This window comes from Alternaria metachromatica (genome assembly GCF_023757995.1).
Source record: "Alternaria metachromatica strain BMP 0045 chromosome Unknown scaffold_45, whole genome shotgun sequence".
NCBI lineage: Eukaryota > Fungi > Ascomycota > Dothideomycetes > Pleosporales > Pleosporaceae > Alternaria > Alternaria metachromatica.
This window is the reverse complement of record NW_026055536.1, coordinates 60980-83383: the sequence shown is the minus strand read 5'-3', so window position 1 is coordinate 83383 and position 22404 is coordinate 60980. Positions and strand designations below refer to the sequence as shown.

The window sequence follows — 22404 nt, the reverse complement described above, 5'->3', positions numbered from 1 at the left end:
CACGCTGGAAGAAAGTAGTCGTTCATAGATCTCACAGATGTTTCTAGCCTCGTCAGGCAATTGCTGCTACCCTTGCAGACTAAAGTCCCAAAGCAACGCACTATCAACATTCAAAGGAGTCTCCATGTTCAACACATCACCCTCATCGATCTTAGTACCCGGCTGACAACTCCCCATCAAATCCGCATCCGACCACGATGGAAAAGCACCAATCGAGTCAAACGGCTGCTGATACACAGGCACACCCCCATCCGTCCCAGGACTCGAATTCGTACCAAACTGAGACGACACAGTCGCAGAATCGCTACCCATTTCCTCCGCCATCGACCGTGCACTCGTATCGCGTATCGCTTCATCCAGCATATCCGACAGGTAACGCGCAGCCAGAAACGCCATGTCTGATTTGCGACCCAGATACCAGAGACCCTCGATGCAATCGCGACATCTCCGTATCGCTTGATCGCGCTCCTCTTCGATCGTTTCAGATGCCACGACCTGCACCAAGACGTAGCCTGCTCTGCATAACGAGCGCACAAAAGCCACAGTCCACGGCTCTGTCAACAGGGCGGCCTGGCTGAGCGCAAAGTGGAACTCATCTGTGCCTTCTTTCTCTTTTACACTGTGTATGCTGGCAAGACTCAGGTCGGCCACTGCCAGTGCATTTTGGCGGCGCAGGGTATCCACGAGGTTTGATGACTGACGGAGGGTGCGCTCGTTCGGGGAAGACAGTTTCGTCTTGTCGATTGTGAGGAGTAAGTCGGAAAGTAGGAAGGTTGCCAGATGCCAGTGGCCTGCTATGAGGGTGTACCAGGATTGTACGCGTGTGGGGAGGGTGGCGTGGTGCTTTACGCAGTCGGAGAAGAAGGGCGCGTACGTGCGATGCCAGTGGTTGTAGACGTGGAATGCGCCGTTTATACCTGACTGCGCATGAGATTGTCAGCTAGAGGCCACGAAGAAAGAATTAGTATATCTCTGTACTCACCTCAATCCTAGCTGGCGAAACCTTCCGCGATACCAACGCTTGGAGATGTGCGACTCGCCTATATAGTAGTACCTTTACTGGTGCGGCGGAGCTGAGTGTTGCGGCGGCGACCTTGTAGCTACATGGCCATCGCGCTGCTCCAGGGTCCACTTCCAATGTGCCATCGCGTGTGAAGAGATCACCCCACACCGCATTGGCTTCTGTGACCTGAGTCGGTGGAGGCTCAGTGGAAAGGTTGGAAAGATTTCCTGGCATTGCGAATTGGTCCGTGTAAGTGGTAGGAGGGTTAGGCCATGTGAACGGCTCGGTATACGCGTCGTTGGTTGGAGGTGGTAGTTCGCTATCTTCATCGTCGACCACTACTGGTCGTTGGGAAATCGCCGCGGATAGGGTATCAAACATAACGCCAAACCAGTATAACAGATTGAAAGTATCTCGGTCTTCTTGCTGAAGAGGGTCTCGTCCTAGGTCTTGTTCCACGCGTTCCAGTCTCCGTCGTTGGGCGAGTAGCTGTCGCAAAGCTATCTCCAGGAATATAGGGGCGTCATCGTCCTGCACCAAGGCTTGAAAGTGTTCGTAATGCGTTCTCAACCTGGGATCCGTACGTGCATGCAGCTGGGTGGTGTCTAAGGGCCGTTGAGTCAGCGAGAAGATGATCAAGGCAAAGATGACACGGAAAGAACCAATGTCAGCAGCCTGATGCAGCAGCTTAGCTGTTTGATGCCAGAGCGTCTCTTGCATGGACCGCTCAAACTCATTCGACTGAGGAAATCTGTCTGCCGTAAACTGGTTGTCAGTCGCACGACCTCCTGCCCCTCTTTCGCCTGCTTGAGCCCACTGTGACGCGAAAGACATAATGACCATGTTGAGTGCTTTGGATATTGTACGTTCCTCCCCGTCTGTTGGTTTCCGTATGCGAAGGGATGCATAGGCTCGATCAAGTTGAAGTACACGGTTGTACATTCTGTTTGACCAGGTACCACTCCATTCCCGTGTAGCCTTGCTCGCCGAGAGGAGAGAAGGCTTGTAGCGCGTCATCGTATACGGGCAGTTGTGCTCTGTGAGCCAACATGAGAGAGAATTTTCCATGCTGTCGTTGTAGATGCGTAATAGCCCGTTAGTCACAAACCCCCGAGACGTTCTCTCCCCCAACAGCATGTCCATGAATGGAGATGAGGCATCGTCTCTCTGGTTTCGACGATGAGGACGCAGAGCGAAAGAGTTTCTCCGCGAGTAGCGCGACTGGAGCAATCCTTGCTCGTTGTTCCTCCCCGATTGCACTGAGTCTAGATCCACCAAGGGTATCGATTCGTTGGATATGTTATCCACGTCGTCACTCGGCGGGTTGCTGAAGTAGTCCTCGCGCGTCTCGTCTTCGTCTTGAGATGATGACCACTGTGTGCCTCGGTCTTGCAGGTCGTATTGAGCTTCGTTCGCGATGGATCCAGGCGGTATTTGATACTGATAGCTGGCAGAGCCACTTGCTGCGTGTTGTTTGAGCTGATCACTATCACTCTTCTCCTCTGAGCGCCTCCTCTTCCTCTCTCGCTCTGGATGGTTCACCGATGCTGTCTTCAACCAGTTGAAGGTGCAGACTTGGTTCTTTCGAAGGCAGTTGGAGCATGTCTGGTTCGCAAAGTCGACGCGTTTGTCTGCATCGCAGGCTCGTTTTCCGCGCTTGCATGAGTCGCAGCTGCGCATCTGTTGGCGGCGAGGGGGCTCGGGAGGTGCCGTAGGCTGTGGGACCGCGGACGTTGGATTCGCTGGCGTCGCCGAATTGTCGGAACCCTTTGGATGAGGTTTACCTGTCACCTCACTCATAGTGCTGCTGTCAAACGTCTTCAACATCGTTGCGGTCCAAGTTTGTAAACAAAGGAGACGACGAAACCCTGGGGTGAAGATGGATAAATTGGCGATAGCCGTTCATAACACCTCAGTGTATACATGGTACCCGGTATGCGAATATTCCTAAGCGCGGACGCGTACAGGCCCTTGCCGCGACCCCGCTTTTTCGCATTCATCTTATCCCATGCGGAGGATCAGCTACGAGGATGAGAAGCCTCAAAACTCTTCTAGACGTCATAGTGAAGATCTCGTCCGTCTGAGTGGTGAAAAGCGTATTTGGGTTCCGTCACTTCCCGGCATGCATCAAACCATGGATTGTGACAGTCGTGCTCGAGAGCGCCTCGCGTGGGAAAGCTGAGGCAGGAGTGTCAGTGAATCGGTCCGCGCTGGCAGGTTGGGTTCTGGAAAAACGTCAACTAAATTGATAGAGTCTGCGCGATCCCCTTTCTGGACTAGTGTCCTTACGGCGTCTACTAGCCGATCTCCGATTCCCACCACATCCCGACTTGCTTCATCTCACGTCAGTCCCTGCCGCAAAAGAATATAAGATCAGCTTCCACGTCGGTGTCCCCGGGTCTTGGTTACTTGGTACCTCGGCGACTTGCATTGTTCCAAGCGACGCGATGGTTCAACGTCTACGAAGAGTAGGAACTGCGCTCAACGACGCTTGCAACGCTCTTCTCCCAGCCGCACCGCCACCAAAGCACCGGGACGGAAGTCTAAAATGCAGTACATGCCGATCCGCTTGACCTTCACGCATGCATCACTCGAGACGTTTGTCATGCTCCATCCCTGCGTGGATTCACCAGCAAGGTACAGGACGAATCTCGGGAAAAGCGCTTGTCAGATCTGGCTCCACAGCAAGGATACCCTACCAAGTGACTCCGGAGAACAGGCGGATTTCATTCTGGAACGTTACTTCCACGGTGCAAGGCACGAGGACCTGTTTGACACGCGTGGGGGTCGGGACATGGCCAGGATCTCTCGACGCATGTGAGACGATGATCATGGACAGATTGGTGGGGGATGGCATTGCATAGCCGTGTCGTAGCCGTATCGTAGCCGTATCAACGGGAATATTCTCGGAGCTTTACAAAGTATCGCGCTCTTCCGCTGGCATAGAAGCGCGTTGTATGGGGCTCGTCACGAGGCGGACTGCAGCTCATCGGGTGATCGCATCGCGAAGAGGCTGGTCAGGAAATCACACCTATGGACGATACTCCGTATTGTTGCAACCGAGACTTGGGCACCTGATACTGTTTCATCTTGAAAACCTTCTATACTCTCGGCTGTTAGCAGGCGTCCCGTTGGATGATGTGTTAGTGTGCGGCTCCACGACCACGGCTTTTTATCCGATGCCCGTTGGTTAATTGTGGTGCGGCTCTGGTGATATCACTCCGACTCCGCGTGACCGCTATGGTCGCTATCTTCTTTCCTCTTTGGACAAGAACGATGTAGGCAAAATATATTCTGTGCTGCCACTTGCAAGGGCCGTCATCTTCCACTTGTGGGAGGTTACAGACATAGCTGTTCTGGCTTGTTAATATCATGCATGTCCCCAGCTGAGCATCGAAACAGGCTGGTACAATTGTCGTAAATACCAGAAACCAGTTCTTATCGCAGCAGGGCAAGTATGCTTCAAATCTACCTATCCAGACTTCTCTCCCCTACTATTACTTTGTTGAAAGTGCTAGTGCAGACGTACAGGCACAACACGGCTAAGTAACACATTATATAATCGCAATGCAGGTGTACTCCCTAAACCTTTTGCTTTATAGCATGAAGCAATATATATTCTTTTAATTGTCTTAGTTTCTTCTCTTCTCTACATGCATGCTTTTATTTAGGTCTATCTATTCTAGATATCTAGTCTATAGTTATGTTGCTTGCTACTACTACACGCCTTGTGCAAATTACTAGCACTCTTACTTAGAAGCAATTTAAGAAAGCAAAATCTTATTTAGAAGCTCTTGATTTATATAAGAGACCTCTACGCGTCTCTCTACTGCTACTAGCCACTCGTCCAAATAGATCGAACTATGCATAGTAGCTGAATATCTTCCAAAACGGAAGATTATAAGCAATTTAATGTCGTTCGTCGACTACGTCTTGAGTGCTAAGCGCGGCCTAGATTGAGGGATTTATTCTAGTCTCTAAGTAGGATGGTTTCTGCAAAGCCGGGATACAAGCTGGATTTCAGCGTACGACGTATGCGAACTATCGAGACCTGCTTCAACTCTAGCGCCTGTCAATCTTCCTTATTCAATTTGGACTCATTAGTAAACGAAACCATAAGAAAGCAAAGTCATAGGAAATATACCTACATCACCTATATACATCGCATCACTTAACCCATGTTAAAATCCAAGCTCCAGTTACCCATCAACACTCCCCCACTCAAATTCCAACATCTTATCCCGTCACGCAGAATCCCACACAAAGACAATACTCAGAAAAACAGAACCAATTAGCACACGCGTACACAATAACAGCTTCAAACAGATTCTGTAGATTCATTCCATTTCTAGTCTCCTCAATTCTGGCCATGACGCCACATCGTTAAATTGCGCTACCCTACTACCTAGCAACCACATCTTGTTACTCAGAATACTCCAACACCAAAAAGGACCTCACCAAGTACCACACTGGCCGAGGAAAGTTCAAGAAAAGATTAACAAGAAACGAAGGGTATATGCCGCGAAAGCGAGCCAACTAAGAAGTAGTACTAAAATCAACACCAGAAACTCCAAAAAGACAGATATATTGTGAATCTGGCTTTTATGCTGCGCTTATGTTTTTGACGAAAAATGGATTTGGGCGTATCGTGATGCCATAAATGGGTGATTGATATGTGGTCGAAGAGCACTGGTCGGTTCCATGACAGCAGCCGCATGGTGATCAGTAGCTAACTACCAAACCCAAGCGACCTTGCCTGTCGTAGAGGGAGTGTTGTCACGCTTGAAACGGCAGCACTCGACACGGCAACCTCTGCGCTATCGGCTGGTAGCTCGATAACGCAGAAGGGGGGGTTAAGGTTCGGTGGCTGCCGGGGCCTCACACGTACTCAGGCCAGTAGTTGTATGGCATAAGAGTAGGACCAGTCCATTTCTCGCCGTAAGGGTTCGTGCGCTTGCCGGCAATGAATCCGTCGTGGGCGTGTTCAAGGACCGAGATCCATGACGAGGGTTCTGGATGCTTCATCCACTGTGATGCATTGTTAGCGTATGTTCTTTGCTTTTCCTTCTTTATTGTGGGGAAGAAGCCGTTGCCAAGATACTGGCTGCAGGGACATCGGACTAGATGCGCAGAAGCGGGGTTGGGGTGGCAACAACATGGCAGTTGCACAGAAGTGAAAATCTGTTGAGACTTACCTGGTTGTGAATGTGGTATGTCCAGGCACCCCGGAAGAAGTTCTCCAGCGTGCGGTTGTTGGGAGGGAATTTGTCTTCCTCCAAGACGTAGTCAGTAATCACACCAGCTTTTCTCAGCTCAGCCTCCTCGTCGAGCGTGGCTTGGAACGAATCGGGGTGCTCTTTGTCGCCGTGATTGGGAGTTGGCAGGGCAGCGGAGGCGGGTACGTTTTCTTCCCCGCGTTTGGCCAAGGAATCGCTGGCGGGCATTCTGAGTTCTTTGCGTTGCGCGTCTTTGAGGTCGATGCGATTGAGCTGGGGGCCGTCGTAGCTCTCCCATTCGTCCTTGACACCACCAATCTTGCCCTTGAAGACTGCGCTGTAGTCCCGGATGCATGGCACTGTGCAGCGTCCTTCGCGGTCCCAGTTGAACTCCGTCCAGATGGGATCAAAGGCAGCGGTCTCGAACATCTTGAACTCCTGGTCGCGTCCGTCTTTCCAGGCCATGCGACCAAGCACGCGGGGGTGGAAGTTGACGCCCATTCGGATACCGCCGTAGAGCAGGTAGGATGAGAGGGAGGAGTTTGCCGAGAGTGACATGATGGCAGTGTTGTAATCACCGGGGTGAGGATGTGCCGCCCATCTTTCTGCCCAGGCATGCTCTTTCGGCAGTAGAAGTGGTCGCATGTCCCGGAGCATCAGAACATCCATGTCGAAGTAAGCACCGCCGTAGATGTGTAATACGATGAAGCGAACGGCATCGGATACGGCGACCGGAAGGAATGTCATCTGCTTCTGGGTCAGAACGAGCCACTGCTGGCCATCCTTGTCTTCAATAATGTTCTCGGCCACGTCCTTCTCTCCCTTGGCGTTCACGGCGCCGGGTTTGCTGTAGTAGTCGAAACCGTTCTTGTCTTCCTTGTCGGTAGCGAGTGGGATGCGGTTGGGGAACTTCCAGGGCATGACAACAATGTCACCTCGCTCGACTAGAGGCAGGAAACGGGCAAACAGAGCATCCTTGTTCAGCATGTTGTAGACGGCGTTCGGGTTGTGGTCGGTGTCAAGCCATAGCCAAAGACGAGAGCAAGCCAGGTTTTGAGTGTAGAGGTAACTCTTGATGAAGACCTCTACTCGCCAGGTCGCGGGACCAGTCCAGTAGGTGTGGTATGGGATGATAGGGCCAGGACAGGTGCCGATGTTGGTTCCGTTGGCAGCAATCGCGTCGTTCACAGTGGTATAGCTTTCGAGCGTCTTGCCGTGTCCGTCTGCGTTGATGAAGTCGGCGTTGCGGGGGTCTTGGGCGCTGGCTCGGTCGGCGGGCTCTGGGAGGCTGTAGTAGCGGTCCTCGCCCTCTGCAAAGAACTTGAGGCAGTCAAAGGGCTTCCTCATCTTCTCAATGCCAGCATAGGTGCCGCGGCACTCCTCAATCAGCATGTCAATGTCGGCCTCGGTGTCGACATGGGGGCGGGGACCCAGGTAGTCGTCCTTGTTCTTGACGGCGGTAATGGGGCGGTTGAAGACATTGGCGTGCGGGTTGATGGTGACGGTCTTGGTGGTACCGGCGAACTTGACCTTGACGCCCGCCTTGGTCGTCTCAATCAGCTCCGTGGGCCCAGCCTTGTCCAGGAAGGCGGGAATGCCAATCTTGCCCTTCGCAGCGACAGAGGGGTCGTTTATGAAGGTGATGACGCCGTAGATAGCGGCATATAGCAGTGCCGCCAGCACCAGGTTCTTGCACAGGGTGAAGACTGCGCGGACTTTGGATCCTTCCGCCATATCGATAAGCTAACGGGCGACGACCCGAAGCAGCGTTTCCCAGGTATTATTCGACAATCGCCAGTTTCGCGTAGGTGTATAGGTTTGGTGTAGGCTCGGTGGAGGTGCGAGGATTGCGGTGCCCAGGTGCAGGCTAGTAGGTGCACGTGTTGAAAGGGCGGTCGAGGTCTTCGCGACAAGGCGTTGGGGTCGCAATGTTGGAAACACGATGTTGTCGCACAACGCAATCTTCGCAAGAGGATATATTAGGGAGGATTATCGGGCGCAGCGTGCAGGTGCGTGCATTAGGTGATACGGAGTTTGGTCCTACGCGGGTCTGGGAGGCTGTGAAAGCGGGTCGTAGGCGCGAATGGGCGTGAGCGTAATAGGTTCGAGGGGCCTGCGGGGAATTCGACACCACAGGCAGAATCGCACAGTGCACAACGGTCAAGGACAGACGGGAATGAAAGACAGGTCGGCACCAAGGAGCGGAGGCGGCGTAGAAATGAAATCAGGCTGCGGGTTGTGGACTGCACCAGACCACGACAGTTCGGGGTTCAAAGCAGCTAGCCTAATTTCCCTGCACGCCGCGCCCCATGCTGACCCGCCCACCACTCCCCCTGAGCACTACCGCACACCTGTTGATGTTTGACAGCTCTGCTAACGGCTTTTGTTATTGTCGCACCGGTTTTTATATCGCGCACGCAAATTCTGCATTCCTGCCCTTCACGTCTGTGCTGTGTTGATGCGCATTCCTCGCGGCGGTGGCTCCTTCCTCTAGGGCCGTCGTCCCGTCCCCATGCGGAAGCGACAGCCCCAAGCGAACTGAGGTCTCTCATCTTGCACGCCTTGCCCGCCTGGTGACTTGTGACTACACCTGTGCCCACCATCGCTTGCATGGTCCCCATTAATGCTGCGACACTCCTGTCTGAAGGCTTTCACTGCCCTATCACCGCCCCGATTCTCGCTCCTCGCCCCCAGACGACCTTACTCGGCCGTCACCGCCCTCCCACGATGTGAACGCATCGAGATTCCCTGTCGGTCAAACGGCTCCATTACGGTTGAGTAAGTCTTCTTCCGTCTTGTCTTCACATGACGTTGTTTGTTCTTCGATCCTGCCTCTCGTCGTTGCAATTGCCCGGGGAATCCTCCGCCTGCTGTGCGATGACCTCACAGCGCTTTGCTCCTCCGCAATCCAACACCATGCCCCGCCCTAAGCGAGCATACCTCAGATCGCAGCTTCTGGGCATCATCTTGGCTTCTTCTCGTACTAACCCTCTTTAGCGTATTCCATGCATCAGCATCTAAAGCTCCGGTCCTGCTTTACCTGCCTCCAGGACCAGTAGTGCCAGAGAGCTCAGATGAAGACGAACGCGTTATCACAACGCTAAAAGAGTCAAGTGCTGGGACTATTGTGCGTATCAACTACCGCGCGTCGTCGGCGCATCAGTATCCGACCCCATGTCACGATGTGCTGCTTGGCTACGATTGGGTCCGCGAGCATATCCTTATCGATGAATTCGAACGGCCTTATCTAGCTCGCATGGGTGTATGCGGAGAACTAGTAGGCGGCTCATTGGCAACGATGCTGGCTCTGACAGAGTGTCGTGTTGGGGAGAGTCGAATCGGCGCTGCAGCCATCAACAATCCGATTGTAGATTGGGTGTTCCCAGATGAGCTTCCAGTCGTCCAGCCGGAGGATCTCCCCGAGCCGCAATATGGCGACGAAACCCAACTTCCAGCTGATGAAGACATGGCTGGTTCGTTAGCGATCCGCGAGGCTATAGAGAATCTGCAAACTGGAAAGAAGCGTGGCAGGAAGCGATTGCCCAAAACACCGCCGCCGACATCTTGGCAAGCTTATGGAGAGAACGGAATCATACCCACAATGGTTTTGTCGGAAAGGCGTGACATTCTATTTAGGAAACCGCAAGACTACTTCGATCGATTTGCATCTCCACTGCACTTCTTCCGTTCTCCTCATGCACAACTTACCCTGCCGCCACAAGACGACATCTTCGCATCACAGCAGCCAGACGAACTCCTGGACATCGAGACTCAGATGGCCATGAACCACTATGCGACTTTCGAGGATGCCATCAAAGCCCCGCCGGCAGTACCAACGCTGAGCAGGTGTCGTGCCTACGCCCGCAACTATCCCCCAGCAGGTACTCGGCTCAGTCTACCGATATGGAACGTTACAACCGGACTGCAGAGTCCGCTGAACGATACCACGAACGATTTAGCCAAGCACCTTCGACGCAGCATCGCCCGCCAAATCCTGAAGACGCATTCTGGGCGATCCCGCTGGCACGACGCAGCAGAGAAGAAGCAATACGAAGAAATCGCCCAAGACAGAGTCGAACTTACCTCCTACGAAGGCGTCGGACTCTGGTCTCAACAAGACCCAGACCCAGCAACAAGACCACGAGTAGAAGAGATTGGAGCATGGATGAAAAGACATTTAGAACCCGGTTCCTTCTAGACCATCAAAAAACGAACATAACAACATCTCCAATCCATCTCCCCCCTCACAACCCAAGTCCACACCTCTCAATCTCCCCCACAGCCTTCTTCTCACATACCCCTCTTTCCCACGCAGCCACCTCCTTCACAACCAACTTCTTCGTCTTCCCACATATCTCTCTCTTATACGTAACCCCCATCCCACAATCCTGCACAGCACCCAGCACATAATGATCCAACTCCACATACCCCCAATGCGCCGCCTCAACCCGAACAACAGCCCAACTACCCCAGTGCAACAACGGTACTCGCGGTCTCCCCTCTGCCTCATCCCCTTCCCTAACGTAATCATTCAGCCCAGCTATCCGCTCCCTACGCGCACTTTCCACCTCTTCGTCGGGTAGGAAGGGTAAAAGGACTTCACAACTCGATTCCGCGCCCACGGCAAGCGGGAAGGAGGGGAGGGGATCGCTGGGATCGTGACGTTCCCGATGTAGGACGGGCGGTTCGGTAATCGAAGTCCGTGTCTTTTCCGTCTTCGGGTTGTGCGTACGGCATGAGATGTTGTAGTTCATTTGATTCGCCTCCAACAACCCCAGCAACGCACGCACTTCCACACGCTCAGGATGGGGTATTAGGAATTCGAAGAATCCTCGCTTTTTGGTTTGTTGGTAAGAAGGTAGGATCAACCAAGGAAACGTCGAGCTCACACCCCATCCCCGCGTACACTCCGTCGATACCCCACCATCTTCCACCCTCAGCGGAATAACGCCCCGTTCCAACAACCGATGTAACGCCCACCTTTCCTTCTTATTAGTCCCGTATTCGTTCACCAATCTTCTCTTTACTGTATCGAGATGCTCAGCATGAAAAGGCGTATGCTCTGTCTTTATCTCGCCCTTCTGCGCCAGACCGATTAATCCGTACAATGTCGTCCAGTCGGAGGTTAACCAGGGTACGCGCCATGCGTGTTCTAAATCACGGGCTTCTTGGTCGGATTTTGTGATTTTGAGGCGGCGGGCGGAGGCGAGGGAGTGGATGAGCGGGATGGAGAGGAGGATGAGGAGGTGTAGGAGGGTGGAGGGGGTGAAGAGGGAGGGTGGGGTGGGGGGTTGGGAGGAGGTGATTTGGTTTGTGGGATCCATGGCGAGTATGGTGGATGTTGTTAGGACGGCGGTGATTGTTGATGTTGTTGCCATGTTGGATACGGGTTGTAGGTGTTTGGTTGGTGTTGAGATGGAGATCGTATCTACATGCTATACTACTTCTTCGATGAGGTGTTGAACAGCTGAGCCTGCATTGTTTGCGGATGAATAGAAAAGAGTGCCATCTTTGTGTTTTGTTGTTTGGTCAGTCGGTCAATGAACGTCGCGACTCCCTACCCAAATCCGGCATACCGCATGCCTTTGTTCACTTGTCGGGGGAAAAGCGACATATGCATATTGTCTCTACTTTGTTCTGCGAAGACAATGAACCTGAGATGTCATTTCCTGATTTTGCCAAAAGATCATGTGCTGGAGATTGGGAGCATGGTCAGCGTGTGGCGAGAATTGATTAGTAGCATGTGATCTCAAGCCCACAATCTCGCAACGATGTGGCATAACATGGTGTGGTATTCGCAATTATTCGGATGACCGAGTATCTATAAGCGATGCTAAAGGTCTTCCCTACGATTAAACGCCTTAAGGCCTACACGAACAATCCTGTCCCAGGCCCCTTCGTAGACCGTCAAATTGTGCCGTCCCATGATGACAGCGCGTAGTATGCGTCAGACTGGTAATATTCTCCAGACCTCCAGACCAAAGCCCAACTCAAATGACAGCCGACCCTAATGCGATCATCTACAAATCAATCAGCGGCTCATCCACAACCTTCTGCTGCTGAACCGGCAACTGATTCTGCGGCGCAGACGGGAAACTCTCAGGTCCATAACCACCCGTCGCATAAGGCGCAGATTGCCACGCAGAGGACTGCTGCTGCTGGGGCGCTTGCTGTTGCTGTTGCCAGTACTGTTGGGGTGGCGGCGCTTGTTGCGGAGCTTGTTGTTGCTGTGGAGGTGCCTGCTGCTGCTGCTGTTGTTGCTGTGGTGGAGGCGCTTGTTGCTGTTGAGCCTGTGGCTGATCTTGCCTGGGATACGGCGGGTTCTGCCACGCAGTCGTAGGTTGTGCGGGTGGTGAGATGGGCGTCTGCTGTGGTGGAGCTCGGGTGTATGCTTGTGGAGAGGGGGGTTGCTGTTGTTGGGATGGCTGGGAGCCGTAGCTTTGGCTCCGCTGCATCGGCGGCTGAGAGGGTTGCGCTGCAGCGTTGTCTCCGTAATAGAAGCTGGCGCTCTCTGCATCAGATACCGGAGGTGCTTGCGATGGATATCCCGAGGACTGTTGTGGCGGGTATTGCTGATTCGATACTTGACGCTGGAGTTGTGGTGAAGCAGGGTTCGGGTACGAAGTGTTAGGTGGCGGTTGTGCGAGGTTGGGGTATGGTTGTGAGGGTTGTTGGTATTGATCTTGCGGTGGAGCGTAGGACTGTGGTCGTTTGTCGAACTGTGGGTAGGGTGCTTGGTAACCGCCACCGTATTGCGATTGCGGTTGTCCGTATGCACTGGATGGGTTTGCGTTTCCTGTGTAGTAGTTCTCACCGGATCCCGGTACTCCTGACTGCTGTATGCTTGGGTATAGGTTGGATGCCGGCCGTTGTGATGAAGCAGGGAGACCGTACATGGCGTTGGTCTGGTTGTTGTATGTGCTCGAAAGTCTCTCCTCGAGCATGCGATCGTAGTATCGAACGACGGTTGACAGCTTCGCGTGTAGGTCAAGTAGTGTGTCTGCTCCCGTTAGTACAGTTCCGATGGCGCGGAGGTGTAACATACCATGCTTGCTCATAGTCTCGCCATAGGTACGGGCAAGCTTCGGTCTCAACTTTCCAATGCTCTCGTACAGCTCTTGTATCTGTGGTTCCCGCAGGATAGTGCCAGGCGCTTGGTGTTGTAACCGGTCGACCAATGTGGAGAAGAGGTTGATGTTCTCGGCTTCGACAGGCGTGAGCTCGTAATCGTTCTTAGGCGCAACAAAAGGTGCTGATCCATTCGCATTGGAGGCCTGTTCCCGGAAAGTCGTGGCATACTTCTTCTTTTGTTCTTCCATGTCGGCCAAGGAAGCTGCAATAGCGGCAGCCAGGTCGGCATCCTCCTCCTCTTCAGGCTGTTTCTTGCTCGTCCCATTCGTTGGCTTGGACTGTGACTGCAACTGCGACTGAGGCACAAAGCCGGAAGAGCTGTTTCCCTTGGCTTCGTCCAGACTCATCTCCAGCGCTCGCTTCAAGTCAGCATCGAAGCTGTCCTCGACGCGCGCATTCCGCGGCTCCATTGAGCCCTGATATAGTGTTCTCTGTGGCTTTGGGGTGTCGAAGACTCTTGGGAGCGGTGTTCCCCGCGACCGTTCGGTAAGCTTCGCATGGCAGCCATCGTCGACGCGCACAGGGTCCATGATGCCGAGATGGGGTAACGGGATGCTCTTGCTCGAGCACGCGCCGCAGAAGACGTTTCCGCAGTTGCGACAGTGGTGCTTCCGGTTCGTGAAGGTGAAGGGCGTACGGCATCGCATGCAGACGTCGGAGTCGGTCCACTCGGGAGGCTGAAAGTGTTAGTCCGTGTCATTCGCGTGATATGATTTCAACGTACTGCGCTGCTGTCGAGCATACTGCTGGAGATGTTCTCCTTTGGGGGAAAGTGGTAGCCCTCCCGTTGCAGGCTGTAGTAGACCTCGTTGATGTAGCTGAGGTTTTGGCGCCCTTCAGCGGCAGTCGCCCATGATTGTATAAGCTCGAGCATTTTGTTCTTCACATCGTTGTTGGGTGCGACGGTCGGGGGTGCCTTGAGTAGGGACGTCATGTTATCGAGGAACTCGCGGGAAGCTATCTCTTGGATGAAGTGGGCGCCGCCGTTCTTAACGCACGTGTCTGTGAGCTGAGACGATTAGCAGAACTCGTGATTTTTGTATAGAGGGTATTCGTACGTTCAAGGTGGCAAGCTGGACGTTGGGGTTCTTATTCCCTATCCTCTTCTTCAATGCGCGCATGGCATCTCTAGGCTGCACCGTCTTGGAGCGAATAACGTCCGATATCTCGAGGTTGAGGGGCATATCCTCTCTGATGGATGTTAGCATGTATATTTTCATGAATTACGTCTCGGCTCAGCTCGTACAAGCTCGAAGAGGTGGCGCGCTCGATCTGCTCGTCGAGCGCGCCGGTGGTCGAGGACCCGAACCAGCCCGCCATGATGTAGGGCGCTCCCAGTGGGTGAATGAATTTGGAGGTGTCGGATGTAGATCGATGTACTCTGATAGCTGCTTCGACTTCTAATTAAAGTTGCGGCTTGGTGGAGAGTAGCGCGTGGGGATAGTCGCTGTGGTGGTTAGGTAGCAAGCTGTCCGAGGTGAGGGCTTGGCGATGACGCCGGACGCCTCTGAGCCGCATCCACCGACGCATGCTTCAACCCTGCGAATCGCGGGACGGCCATCCACGCCCAACGCCTTCACTCACGATACCCAAATCTCCCCTGGAGCCCGCCCGCTGCTGTAGAATCGCCGCCCGTGACTGCACGCCACTGCCCAATCACGCGCTACCCGATCCGCCCCGCATTCCCGATCAACACTGCCTCTCTGGCCACACGTACGCGTATTCGACTCCAGGTGCGCCTTGCTCGGACTCGAGAACATGCACGCCTGCCCGCCGACTAAAGTGTGTTTGTGAGTGCGGCAACTCCTCCGCCGCCCTCAGCACCTCCTTCGCCCGCCCACACCTCCACCACCGCCATGAACGGCTACACCAATGGCGCGCACGGCGTCGGCGCAGACGGATGGGGAAGCGGCGACGGCGCTGGTGACTCCAGAGGCCCAGTTGGCCCATTCCCGCCCATCGCCGAAATCATAGCCTCTGCGACAGACACGGCCGAGTCGCTGAAACACCATTCGGTACTCATCCAACACCGCCTCATAGGTAACACGATCACCATGCGGTCGCTGACCATCCACAGATCAAACTCCTCCTCGAACGAGCCAGGGGGCACTTCAATTCGGCCAAGAACATGCTCAACAACCGCTCTCCCGCCGGCGCCTACTGGGAATACATTGTCGCATACCAGATCGTCGCCGAACTGATACCCACCCACCGCGACTACTACGACAAGATCAACGGCAGCCGAAGCCAGATCCACCGCGACTTCAACGAGCTTATGAAAGAGATCAAGTCAAACGAAGAGCGGTTTGTGCGCATAAAGGACATTATAAAGAACGATAACAAGAGGAATGGCGCACATCACAGGACTACCTCCACACCCCCCTCTACAACACAAAGCAACCGCAATGGAATGATCGCGATGCGGAAAGACGATGAGCTGATGCTTCCCGAAGTTCCCACCGGAATGCCAAACGGTCGAGCTTCACCTGCGGGCTCTCTGGATTCTTCACGGAGAAAACCCCCGGTGCAACCGAAGCCGCAATCGCTGCATGGCCGGGCTGTGCACCAGAGCATATCGAATGTGAATGGAGTGAATGATCTTGCTCAGCGGTTCGCGAATCTGAGAGGCACCGGTCCGCTAGTCGATACATCGCCTCGCCCCAGCCAGGATTTGTCTGTCAAGATGCCCTCTCCTGCAGACTACCACTCTACAAACCGGATTATGGGTCCACGGGGTATGCCTCCACCACCCCTTCACATGCCTCCGCCGCCGCCGAAACTACCTCTAGATACACAATTCGCGGCTTCACTACCGAAGGAGCCTAGTCCCACCTATAGTCCAGCGAGGAACATCTCAGGTCCTTCGAGCATCAACGCACCTCGGAGTACGCCCAGGAGTTTGAACGGAACCGGGGGTCGTACCAACTCACTCGCCGCGTCCAGTGCATCAGCGTATGCACCGAACGCAAACAGTGCGCCCGACTCATACTTTCCCGCGCAGACCCTCCGAGACGGCAATGGAAGAACAAGATCTGTCAGCAAGACGGTCGAACTTGAGATCGATGCTAGCATGCTTTACGACTACTACCGCATGTACAATGTACTCACCATCGACGTACGGGACAGGACAGACTTCGACGCAGGGCACATCTTTGTGCGTAACATCATGTGCATAGAGCCATTGACGTTGCGCGATGGCGACTCCGCCGAACAGCTTCTAGACCGTCTCATCATATCTCCAGACGAGGAACAGGACATGTTCGACAAGAGAGCCGACTTCGACGTGGTTGTATACTACGATGAGTCGACAAAGAACATCGACTTCATGCATAGACACAATCGATCTGATAGCGAGATTGCGCTGAAGCGGTTATTCGACACCCTACACGAGTTCAACGCGGACAAACCGCTCAGGCGACCTCCGGTTCTTCTCAAAGGCGGTCTCGACGCTTGGATGGACCTGGTGGGCCCCCAGGCTTTGAAGACGTCGAACACTGCTGGACAAGTGGCCGCTGGCCCGACGCGGGCTCGGGCTATCCGACGATCGCCAGCTGCCAGCCATATCGCGAGGAACAATACGCAGAGAAGGTCGAAGCGCGAATACGTTCCCATGGACCAAGAAGAGCAGCAACAGTGGCTGGAAGAAGCTCGAAAGGGGCGTGCTGCAGTTGAAGTGCCTCCGGCAGATGGTGAAGAGGAAGATGAACCCACACAGGATTTCTACCGTTCGACAGAAGAGTTCCTACGTCGATACCCCGATGTTGAAGCCGAGCAGTCATCCATGATGTACCCGTCCAAGTTCCAGTCGACCAACCAATACGTCGCACCTGCCATACCTGTTGCACCTTCTCGTCCGCCGCCTTCTGTTCCTAGGGTGAGCTACAGTGGCGTACACGATCGGCAAGAACAGAACCGCAATGTCGTCTACAACGGACAACCGCAGTTTAGTAACCTGAGGCTACATAGGACGGGCCTGCTGAACTTTGGTGTCACGTGCTACATGAACTCGGTGGTGCAGTGTCTCAGTGGGCATCTATTGCTTTCGGACCTGTTCCTCACCGGACGATATCAGCGGGACCTCCAGCGAGATAACTGGAAAGGAACGAAGGGGATTTTGCCGGAGGCGTACGCGACGCTGTTGTCCAATTTGTACAAGGGCGATGTCACGTCCGTGCGCCCCAGCACATTCAGGGTAAGTCAAAAGTGAGAACAGAGAATAGGCATTGCTAACTTTGAACAGCGTATATGCGGACACTTCAACTCGCAGTGGGGCATTGATGAGCAGCAAGACGCCAAGGAGTTCCTGGAATTCGTTTTGGACTACATGCACGAAGACTTGAACCTAACCTGGAACAAGCCGCCGCTTAAGCCACTTTCGGACCAGGAAGAGTTGCAACGAGAAAGATTTCCCCGCCAGTATTCAGCAATGATTGAATGGCGGAGATACCAACACCGGGACATGTCCGTCATTGGTGGTCTGTTCGCCGGTCAGCACGCCTCGCAGCTTACATGCCAGACATGCGGCGTGACAAGTACAACGTACGAAGCCTTCTGGAGTATCAGCGTCGAGATTCCCCGAGACGGCGAATGCGATCTACGCCACTGTCTAAACTCATACTGCGCACCAGAGCGTCTAGCAGGAGACGAACTATGGCGTTGCCCTCGCTGCAAGAAAGACCGCGAAGCCGTAAAGAAAATCACCATCACCCGCGCCCCCGACACCCTCGTCATCCACTTCAAACGCTTCAGCGCCTCGCGCACGGAAAGCGCGCGGAAAGTCCGGACGCCTGTTAACTTCCCGCTCCAACGCCTCGACATGGGTCCCTTTGTCGAGCCACCCATGACGCCAGAGCAAGAAAGATATGTGTCGGAAAAGGCCCGAGATGGACCCGCGCAACTTGCTGGCGTGAAGAGCGATCCTACTATGAATGGGCCGTATGTCTACAACGCCTACGCTGTTATCTGGCATATCGGTGCTACCCTCGGAAGCGGACATTACATCGCGTTCGTCAAGGACAAGTCTAGGGGATGTTGGCGTAGTTTCAACGATGATAAGATTACGGACTTCGATCCCGGGAATCTTCCGCCGCACAACCGTCTGCAGAATGAGAAGGCGTATATTGTTTTCTATGAGAGGGAGAGGGTTGCTGGTGGTGCCTTTTAGCAACACACATGTTGATAACACGTCCAGCGCGTTTGGTTGAGTGTTTACACGTTATTTGAATTTTGGTGCTGCATCTTGGGAAGTTCGGGTAGCGACAGTCTGGTTAAGATTATACTTTGCGCGTGCGACGAATTATGTCTCTGGGACGGACGGGGCATTGCATACTTGGCGTTGGGATTATATACCTTGTCGAATATCATTCCGTTGAGACGCACCAGTTGGTTGTTGCGTTCGTGTGTAAACTTGTTGTGATGTTTGCGACACGAACTCTAGCTACCTTAATGTCATAGTTCAGGTCGTCGTGAGGCTGACAGCCGATGATCGGGCGGCAGGGATGGTGAGGGCCGAACATTTTTTGTGCGATAAGATAAGGTTTCTGACTCTCCACACGTCGTTCCCCAGGCGCCGCAACCCCTCTTCAATTGACTCTTCTTGACTCTTTCTTCTCACTTTCTATACCCTTTTATACACAAACACTTGCAGATATGTCAAAGGGACGCGTTTGCCTTGCTTACTCTGGTGAGTACATTTACAACTGACAATTCCTGGCCAACCGGGTTCACTTGCGTTCACCTGCGTCTCACTGCGTTCATCTTGCTCAGTGCCAACAAACTAACCACTCATTAGGCGGCCTCGACACCTCCACGATCCTGAAATGGCTCATCGGTACGTCAGAAGCACATTGAGACACACCTCACAATCTAACGCGTAGATAAAGAGGAGAACTATGAGGTCGTGTGCTTCCTCGCCAACGTCGGCCAGGAAGAGCCGTGGGACGAGGTGGAGAAGAAGGCGCTCAAGATCGGCGCGAAGAAGATGGTCATCCTAGACCTGCAGAAGGAATTCGTCGAGGAGCTCTGCTTCCGCGCCGTCCAGTGCAACGCCTCGTACGAAGGCCGCTACCTCCTCGGCACCTCGCTGGCCCGCCCCGTCATCGCCCGCGCACAGATCCGCGTCGCACAGCAAGAAGGCTGTGGGTTCGTCTCGCACGGCTGCACGGGCAAGGGCAACGACCAGGTCCGCTTCGAGCTGGCTTTCTACACACTTCAGCCTACTATCAAGGTTATTGCGCCGTGGAGGCTGCCGGAGTTCTGCGACCGCTTCAAGGGCAGGCAGGATCTGCTGGACTATGCTGAGAAGCATGGTATTCCGGTTACGTCTACCAAGGCGAAGCCCTGGTCTATGGACGCCAACTTGGCTCACTGCAGTTACGAGGCCGGTAAGACATCACATATCTAGACTGTATGCCTGAGACTAACAACCCAGGCATCCTCGAGGACCCCGACGTGTCTCCCCCAGACGACATGTGGACCATGACCGACTCCCCGCTCAACGCCCCCAACGAACCCACCGACATAACCGTCCACTTCGAAAAGGGCATCCCCATCAAACTCACCACCCCCTCGCAGACCTACACCGACTCCGTCGAGCTCTTCACCGCGCTCAACAAACTCGGCTTCACCCACGGCATCGGCCGCATCGACATCGTCGAGAACCGTTTCATCGGCCTAAAATCGCGCGGCTGCTACGACTCGCCCGCCATGACCATCCTCCGCCTCGCCCATCTCGATCTCGAGGGCCTCGTCATGGACGCCCAGGTGCGCAACCTGCGTGACCAGTTCGTGTCGCACAACTGGAGCTACCAGCTCTACAACGGCATGTACTTCTCGCCCGAACGCGAGTTCATCGAGAACAGTCTGCTCTTCTCCCAGCGCAGGGTCAACGGCGAGGTCAGGTTGAAGCTGTACAAGGGTAACGCGTATGTGCTTGGTCGGTCCAGTCAGACGGAGAAGCTGTACTCTGAGGAGGAGGCTAGTATGGATACGTTGGATAACTTTAGTCCTATGGATACTACGGGCTTTATTGCTATTCAGAGCATTCGGTGAGTTTAGACGTCTAGTCCTTGGAAGGTGTATGGATGGTTTGTGGATGGTTTGCTAACATAAGGCAGTCTCAAGAAGTACGGGCTCCAGAAGGCGGAGGAGGGCGAGAACATGTCGAGGGCTTAGAAGGCTTCGTCTGATATGCATACTACGTTGACGTACTGGCGGAGGTGGCTTCATCGTGAGAATATGCATGATCAGGTTACTTATGCGAGTCCTGAGGTTACGCCCAAGGGGAAGTCAGGTTAGTATCTGGGAAATGCGACATCATGGCTATGGAAAGGATGATGAGATGAATAAAATAGATACCAATGATAAAAGTCATACTACTAATCTGACCATGTGGATGACGTGTTGTTTGGTAACGAGAGATCGACTGAGCCTGTTGTCACAGAGCATCCATACCGTCGACATAGCTCAGCTGAAGCTACCCCGATATTCTCATTCGCTCTCCAACGTGTACATGAGCAATGTCCAATATACTGCAACAGCCTCATTGGCTAACGCGACTGCCAAGCACTAATTTCGGAATGCGGGTTGCAGCTCTTCCGAGCGTTCCGATGTCGCTCGCTACCGCTGATGTTGTACCTCACACTCAGGGTTCGCCATTAGGTTATTGCATGTTCGTCAGCTCTTCCCATCCATCACTGTTGCGTTGCGCCGTCCCCTTGCTGATTTCTCTTTCTCCCTCCCTCCGTCAATCTCATCCACGACCCCTTCCTCCTGAGTCCTGAGTCCTCATGCGTCCATAGTTCCTTCTCATCCATCCCCTCTTCCGTCCGCATTCCCGTCCTCACCCTCACTCACTCTCTTCTCTTCCCTTCGTTGCGCCTCAACCCATTCCTCAGTCGTTGCGTAGGAGACAGGGTATGTTGCCCCGCTTCGCGGCCGTGCCGTCGGTCGAGGCTGCTGCACGACGAAATTCTCGACGTAGCCCGGCGCATACATCGTACCCGGTTGCTGTACGAAATTGTTGTTGACGGAGCCTGGCGCGTATATCGGGCCTGCCTGCTGCATGACGACGTTGTTGACGGGTCCTGGCGCGTACATCGGGCCCGGCTGGAACGTAGGCTGGAAATGCGCCTGCTGTGGAGCATACATGGTCGGCGCATATGGACTTTGGTAAGCCCCAGCGACATTGTAGCCGGCATGGGTAGGCTCGCGAAGGGGTTGCTGGTAACTGCGAGCAGGAGCAGGAGCGGGATACCGATGAAAGATCGGACGTGAAGCCATCTGGTTAAGGCTGTACGATCCATCCGACATATCCCCGGATGAATGCAACAAGAATTTCTGGAAGTCCAAAAAGTCGGACTGGTATTGGGCGTCCCCGCCATTCTCGTCAGGCACCCCATCCTGAAATGCTTCTAGGTTCAGTCCAGCCTCCTCGAAGTCCTCAGCTCGCAAGGTATCATCCTGGAAGCCATTTCCTGAAGGCTGATGTCCCACAGCATTCGAAGGCGCATGGCCCAAAGTAGCCTGACTTGAGTTCGAAGGAAACCTCATTAGATCCGCATCAGGGAGGACATTACCAAACTGGTGTTGCGGGTAATGCTGGTATTGCTGGTATTGCTGCTGCGGCTCCACAAAGTTCGTACGCGAGGCTGGTGCCGGAACAGCAGGCGGCGTGTATATCGCTCCGGGATGCGCAGCAGGATAGTTCGGAGGTGCACGCGAATATGGAGCGTATCGCTGATTGTGCACGCTGCTCCTCGGCGCAGTCCTACGGCCAGACTGCACATTTGTCGCTACATATGGGTGGTCCGCATGTTCTCCTCGCGTATGGATGGCTAACTGTTGTCGGGGAGCAGGAGGACCAGGAGCCGGTACGGTTGCCAGAACCTGAGGCCTATTCTGCTCGCGCGCGAGTGTAGCCTCACTCAGGTACGCTGCATTTGTAATGTTGCCATGGGCATCCCGTCTTGCCCTTGGCGATCCCGGAAGAAGCGGCCGTTGTCGCCGCGGTGGTGGTGGTGTCGAGTCTGCACTGCGACGTTTGCGAGCCATCTT

The 22404-nt window shown here is 54.0% G+C and overlaps 7 protein-coding genes across 7 annotated transcripts; 3 read left to right on the top strand and 4 right to left on the bottom strand.

Annotated features, from left to right (window-relative positions):
* Positions 1-66: 66 nt before the first annotated feature.
* Positions 67-2683, bottom strand: J4E83_010432 (uncharacterized protein; the record flags this gene model as incomplete). Its single annotated transcript, XM_049337313.1, has 2 exons — positions 67-921; positions 983-2683. The coding sequence occupies 2 exons, from the start codon at positions 2681-2683 to the stop codon at positions 67-69; spliced, it is 2556 nt and encodes an 851-aa protein (XP_049183540.1).
* A 3198-nt stretch (positions 2684-5881) lies between these two features.
* Positions 5882-7953, bottom strand: J4E83_010431 (uncharacterized protein; the record flags this gene model as incomplete). Its single annotated transcript, XM_049337312.1, has 2 exons — positions 5882-6031; positions 6199-7953. 2 exons carry the CDS (start codon positions 7951-7953, stop codon positions 5882-5884), a joined length of 1905 nt encoding a protein of 634 aa, XP_049183539.1.
* Positions 7954-9135: 1182 nt separating this feature from the next.
* Positions 9136-10417, top strand: J4E83_010430 (uncharacterized protein; the record flags this gene model as incomplete). The annotated part of the gene is made up of 2 exons (XM_049337311.1): positions 9136-9199; positions 9270-10417. 2 exons carry the CDS (start codon positions 9136-9138, stop codon positions 10415-10417), a joined length of 1212 nt encoding a protein of 403 aa, XP_049183538.1.
* Positions 10418-12239: 1822 nt separating this feature from the next.
* VPS27 (Vacuolar protein-sorting-associated protein 27) lies at positions 12240-14670 on the bottom strand (the record flags this gene model as incomplete). Its single annotated transcript, XM_049337310.1, has 5 exons — positions 12240-13219; positions 13265-14027; positions 14075-14359; positions 14409-14541; positions 14597-14670. 5 exons carry the CDS (start codon positions 14668-14670, stop codon positions 12240-12242), a joined length of 2235 nt encoding a protein of 744 aa, XP_049183537.1.
* Positions 14671-15206: 536 nt separating this feature from the next.
* Positions 15207-18514, top strand: J4E83_010428 (uncharacterized protein; the record flags this gene model as incomplete). Its single annotated transcript, XM_049337309.1, has 3 exons — positions 15207-15365; positions 15428-17542; positions 17591-18514. 3 exons carry the CDS (start codon positions 15207-15209, stop codon positions 18512-18514), a joined length of 3198 nt encoding a protein of 1065 aa, XP_049183536.1.
* A 485-nt stretch (positions 18515-18999) lies between these two features.
* Positions 19000-20523, top strand: ARG1 (argininosuccinate synthetase; the record flags this gene model as incomplete). Its single annotated transcript, XM_049337308.1, has 5 exons — positions 19000-19033; positions 19142-19180; positions 19233-19733; positions 19781-20396; positions 20466-20523. 5 exons carry the CDS (start codon positions 19000-19002, stop codon positions 20521-20523), a joined length of 1248 nt encoding a protein of 415 aa, XP_049183535.1.
* Positions 20524-21156: 633 nt separating this feature from the next.
* On the bottom strand, positions 21157-22401 carry J4E83_010426 (uncharacterized protein; the record flags this gene model as incomplete). Its single annotated transcript, XM_049337307.1, has 1 exon — positions 21157-22401. One exon carries the CDS (start codon positions 22399-22401, stop codon positions 21157-21159), a length of 1245 nt encoding a protein of 414 aa, XP_049183534.1.
* Positions 22402-22404: the final 3 nt, after the last annotated feature.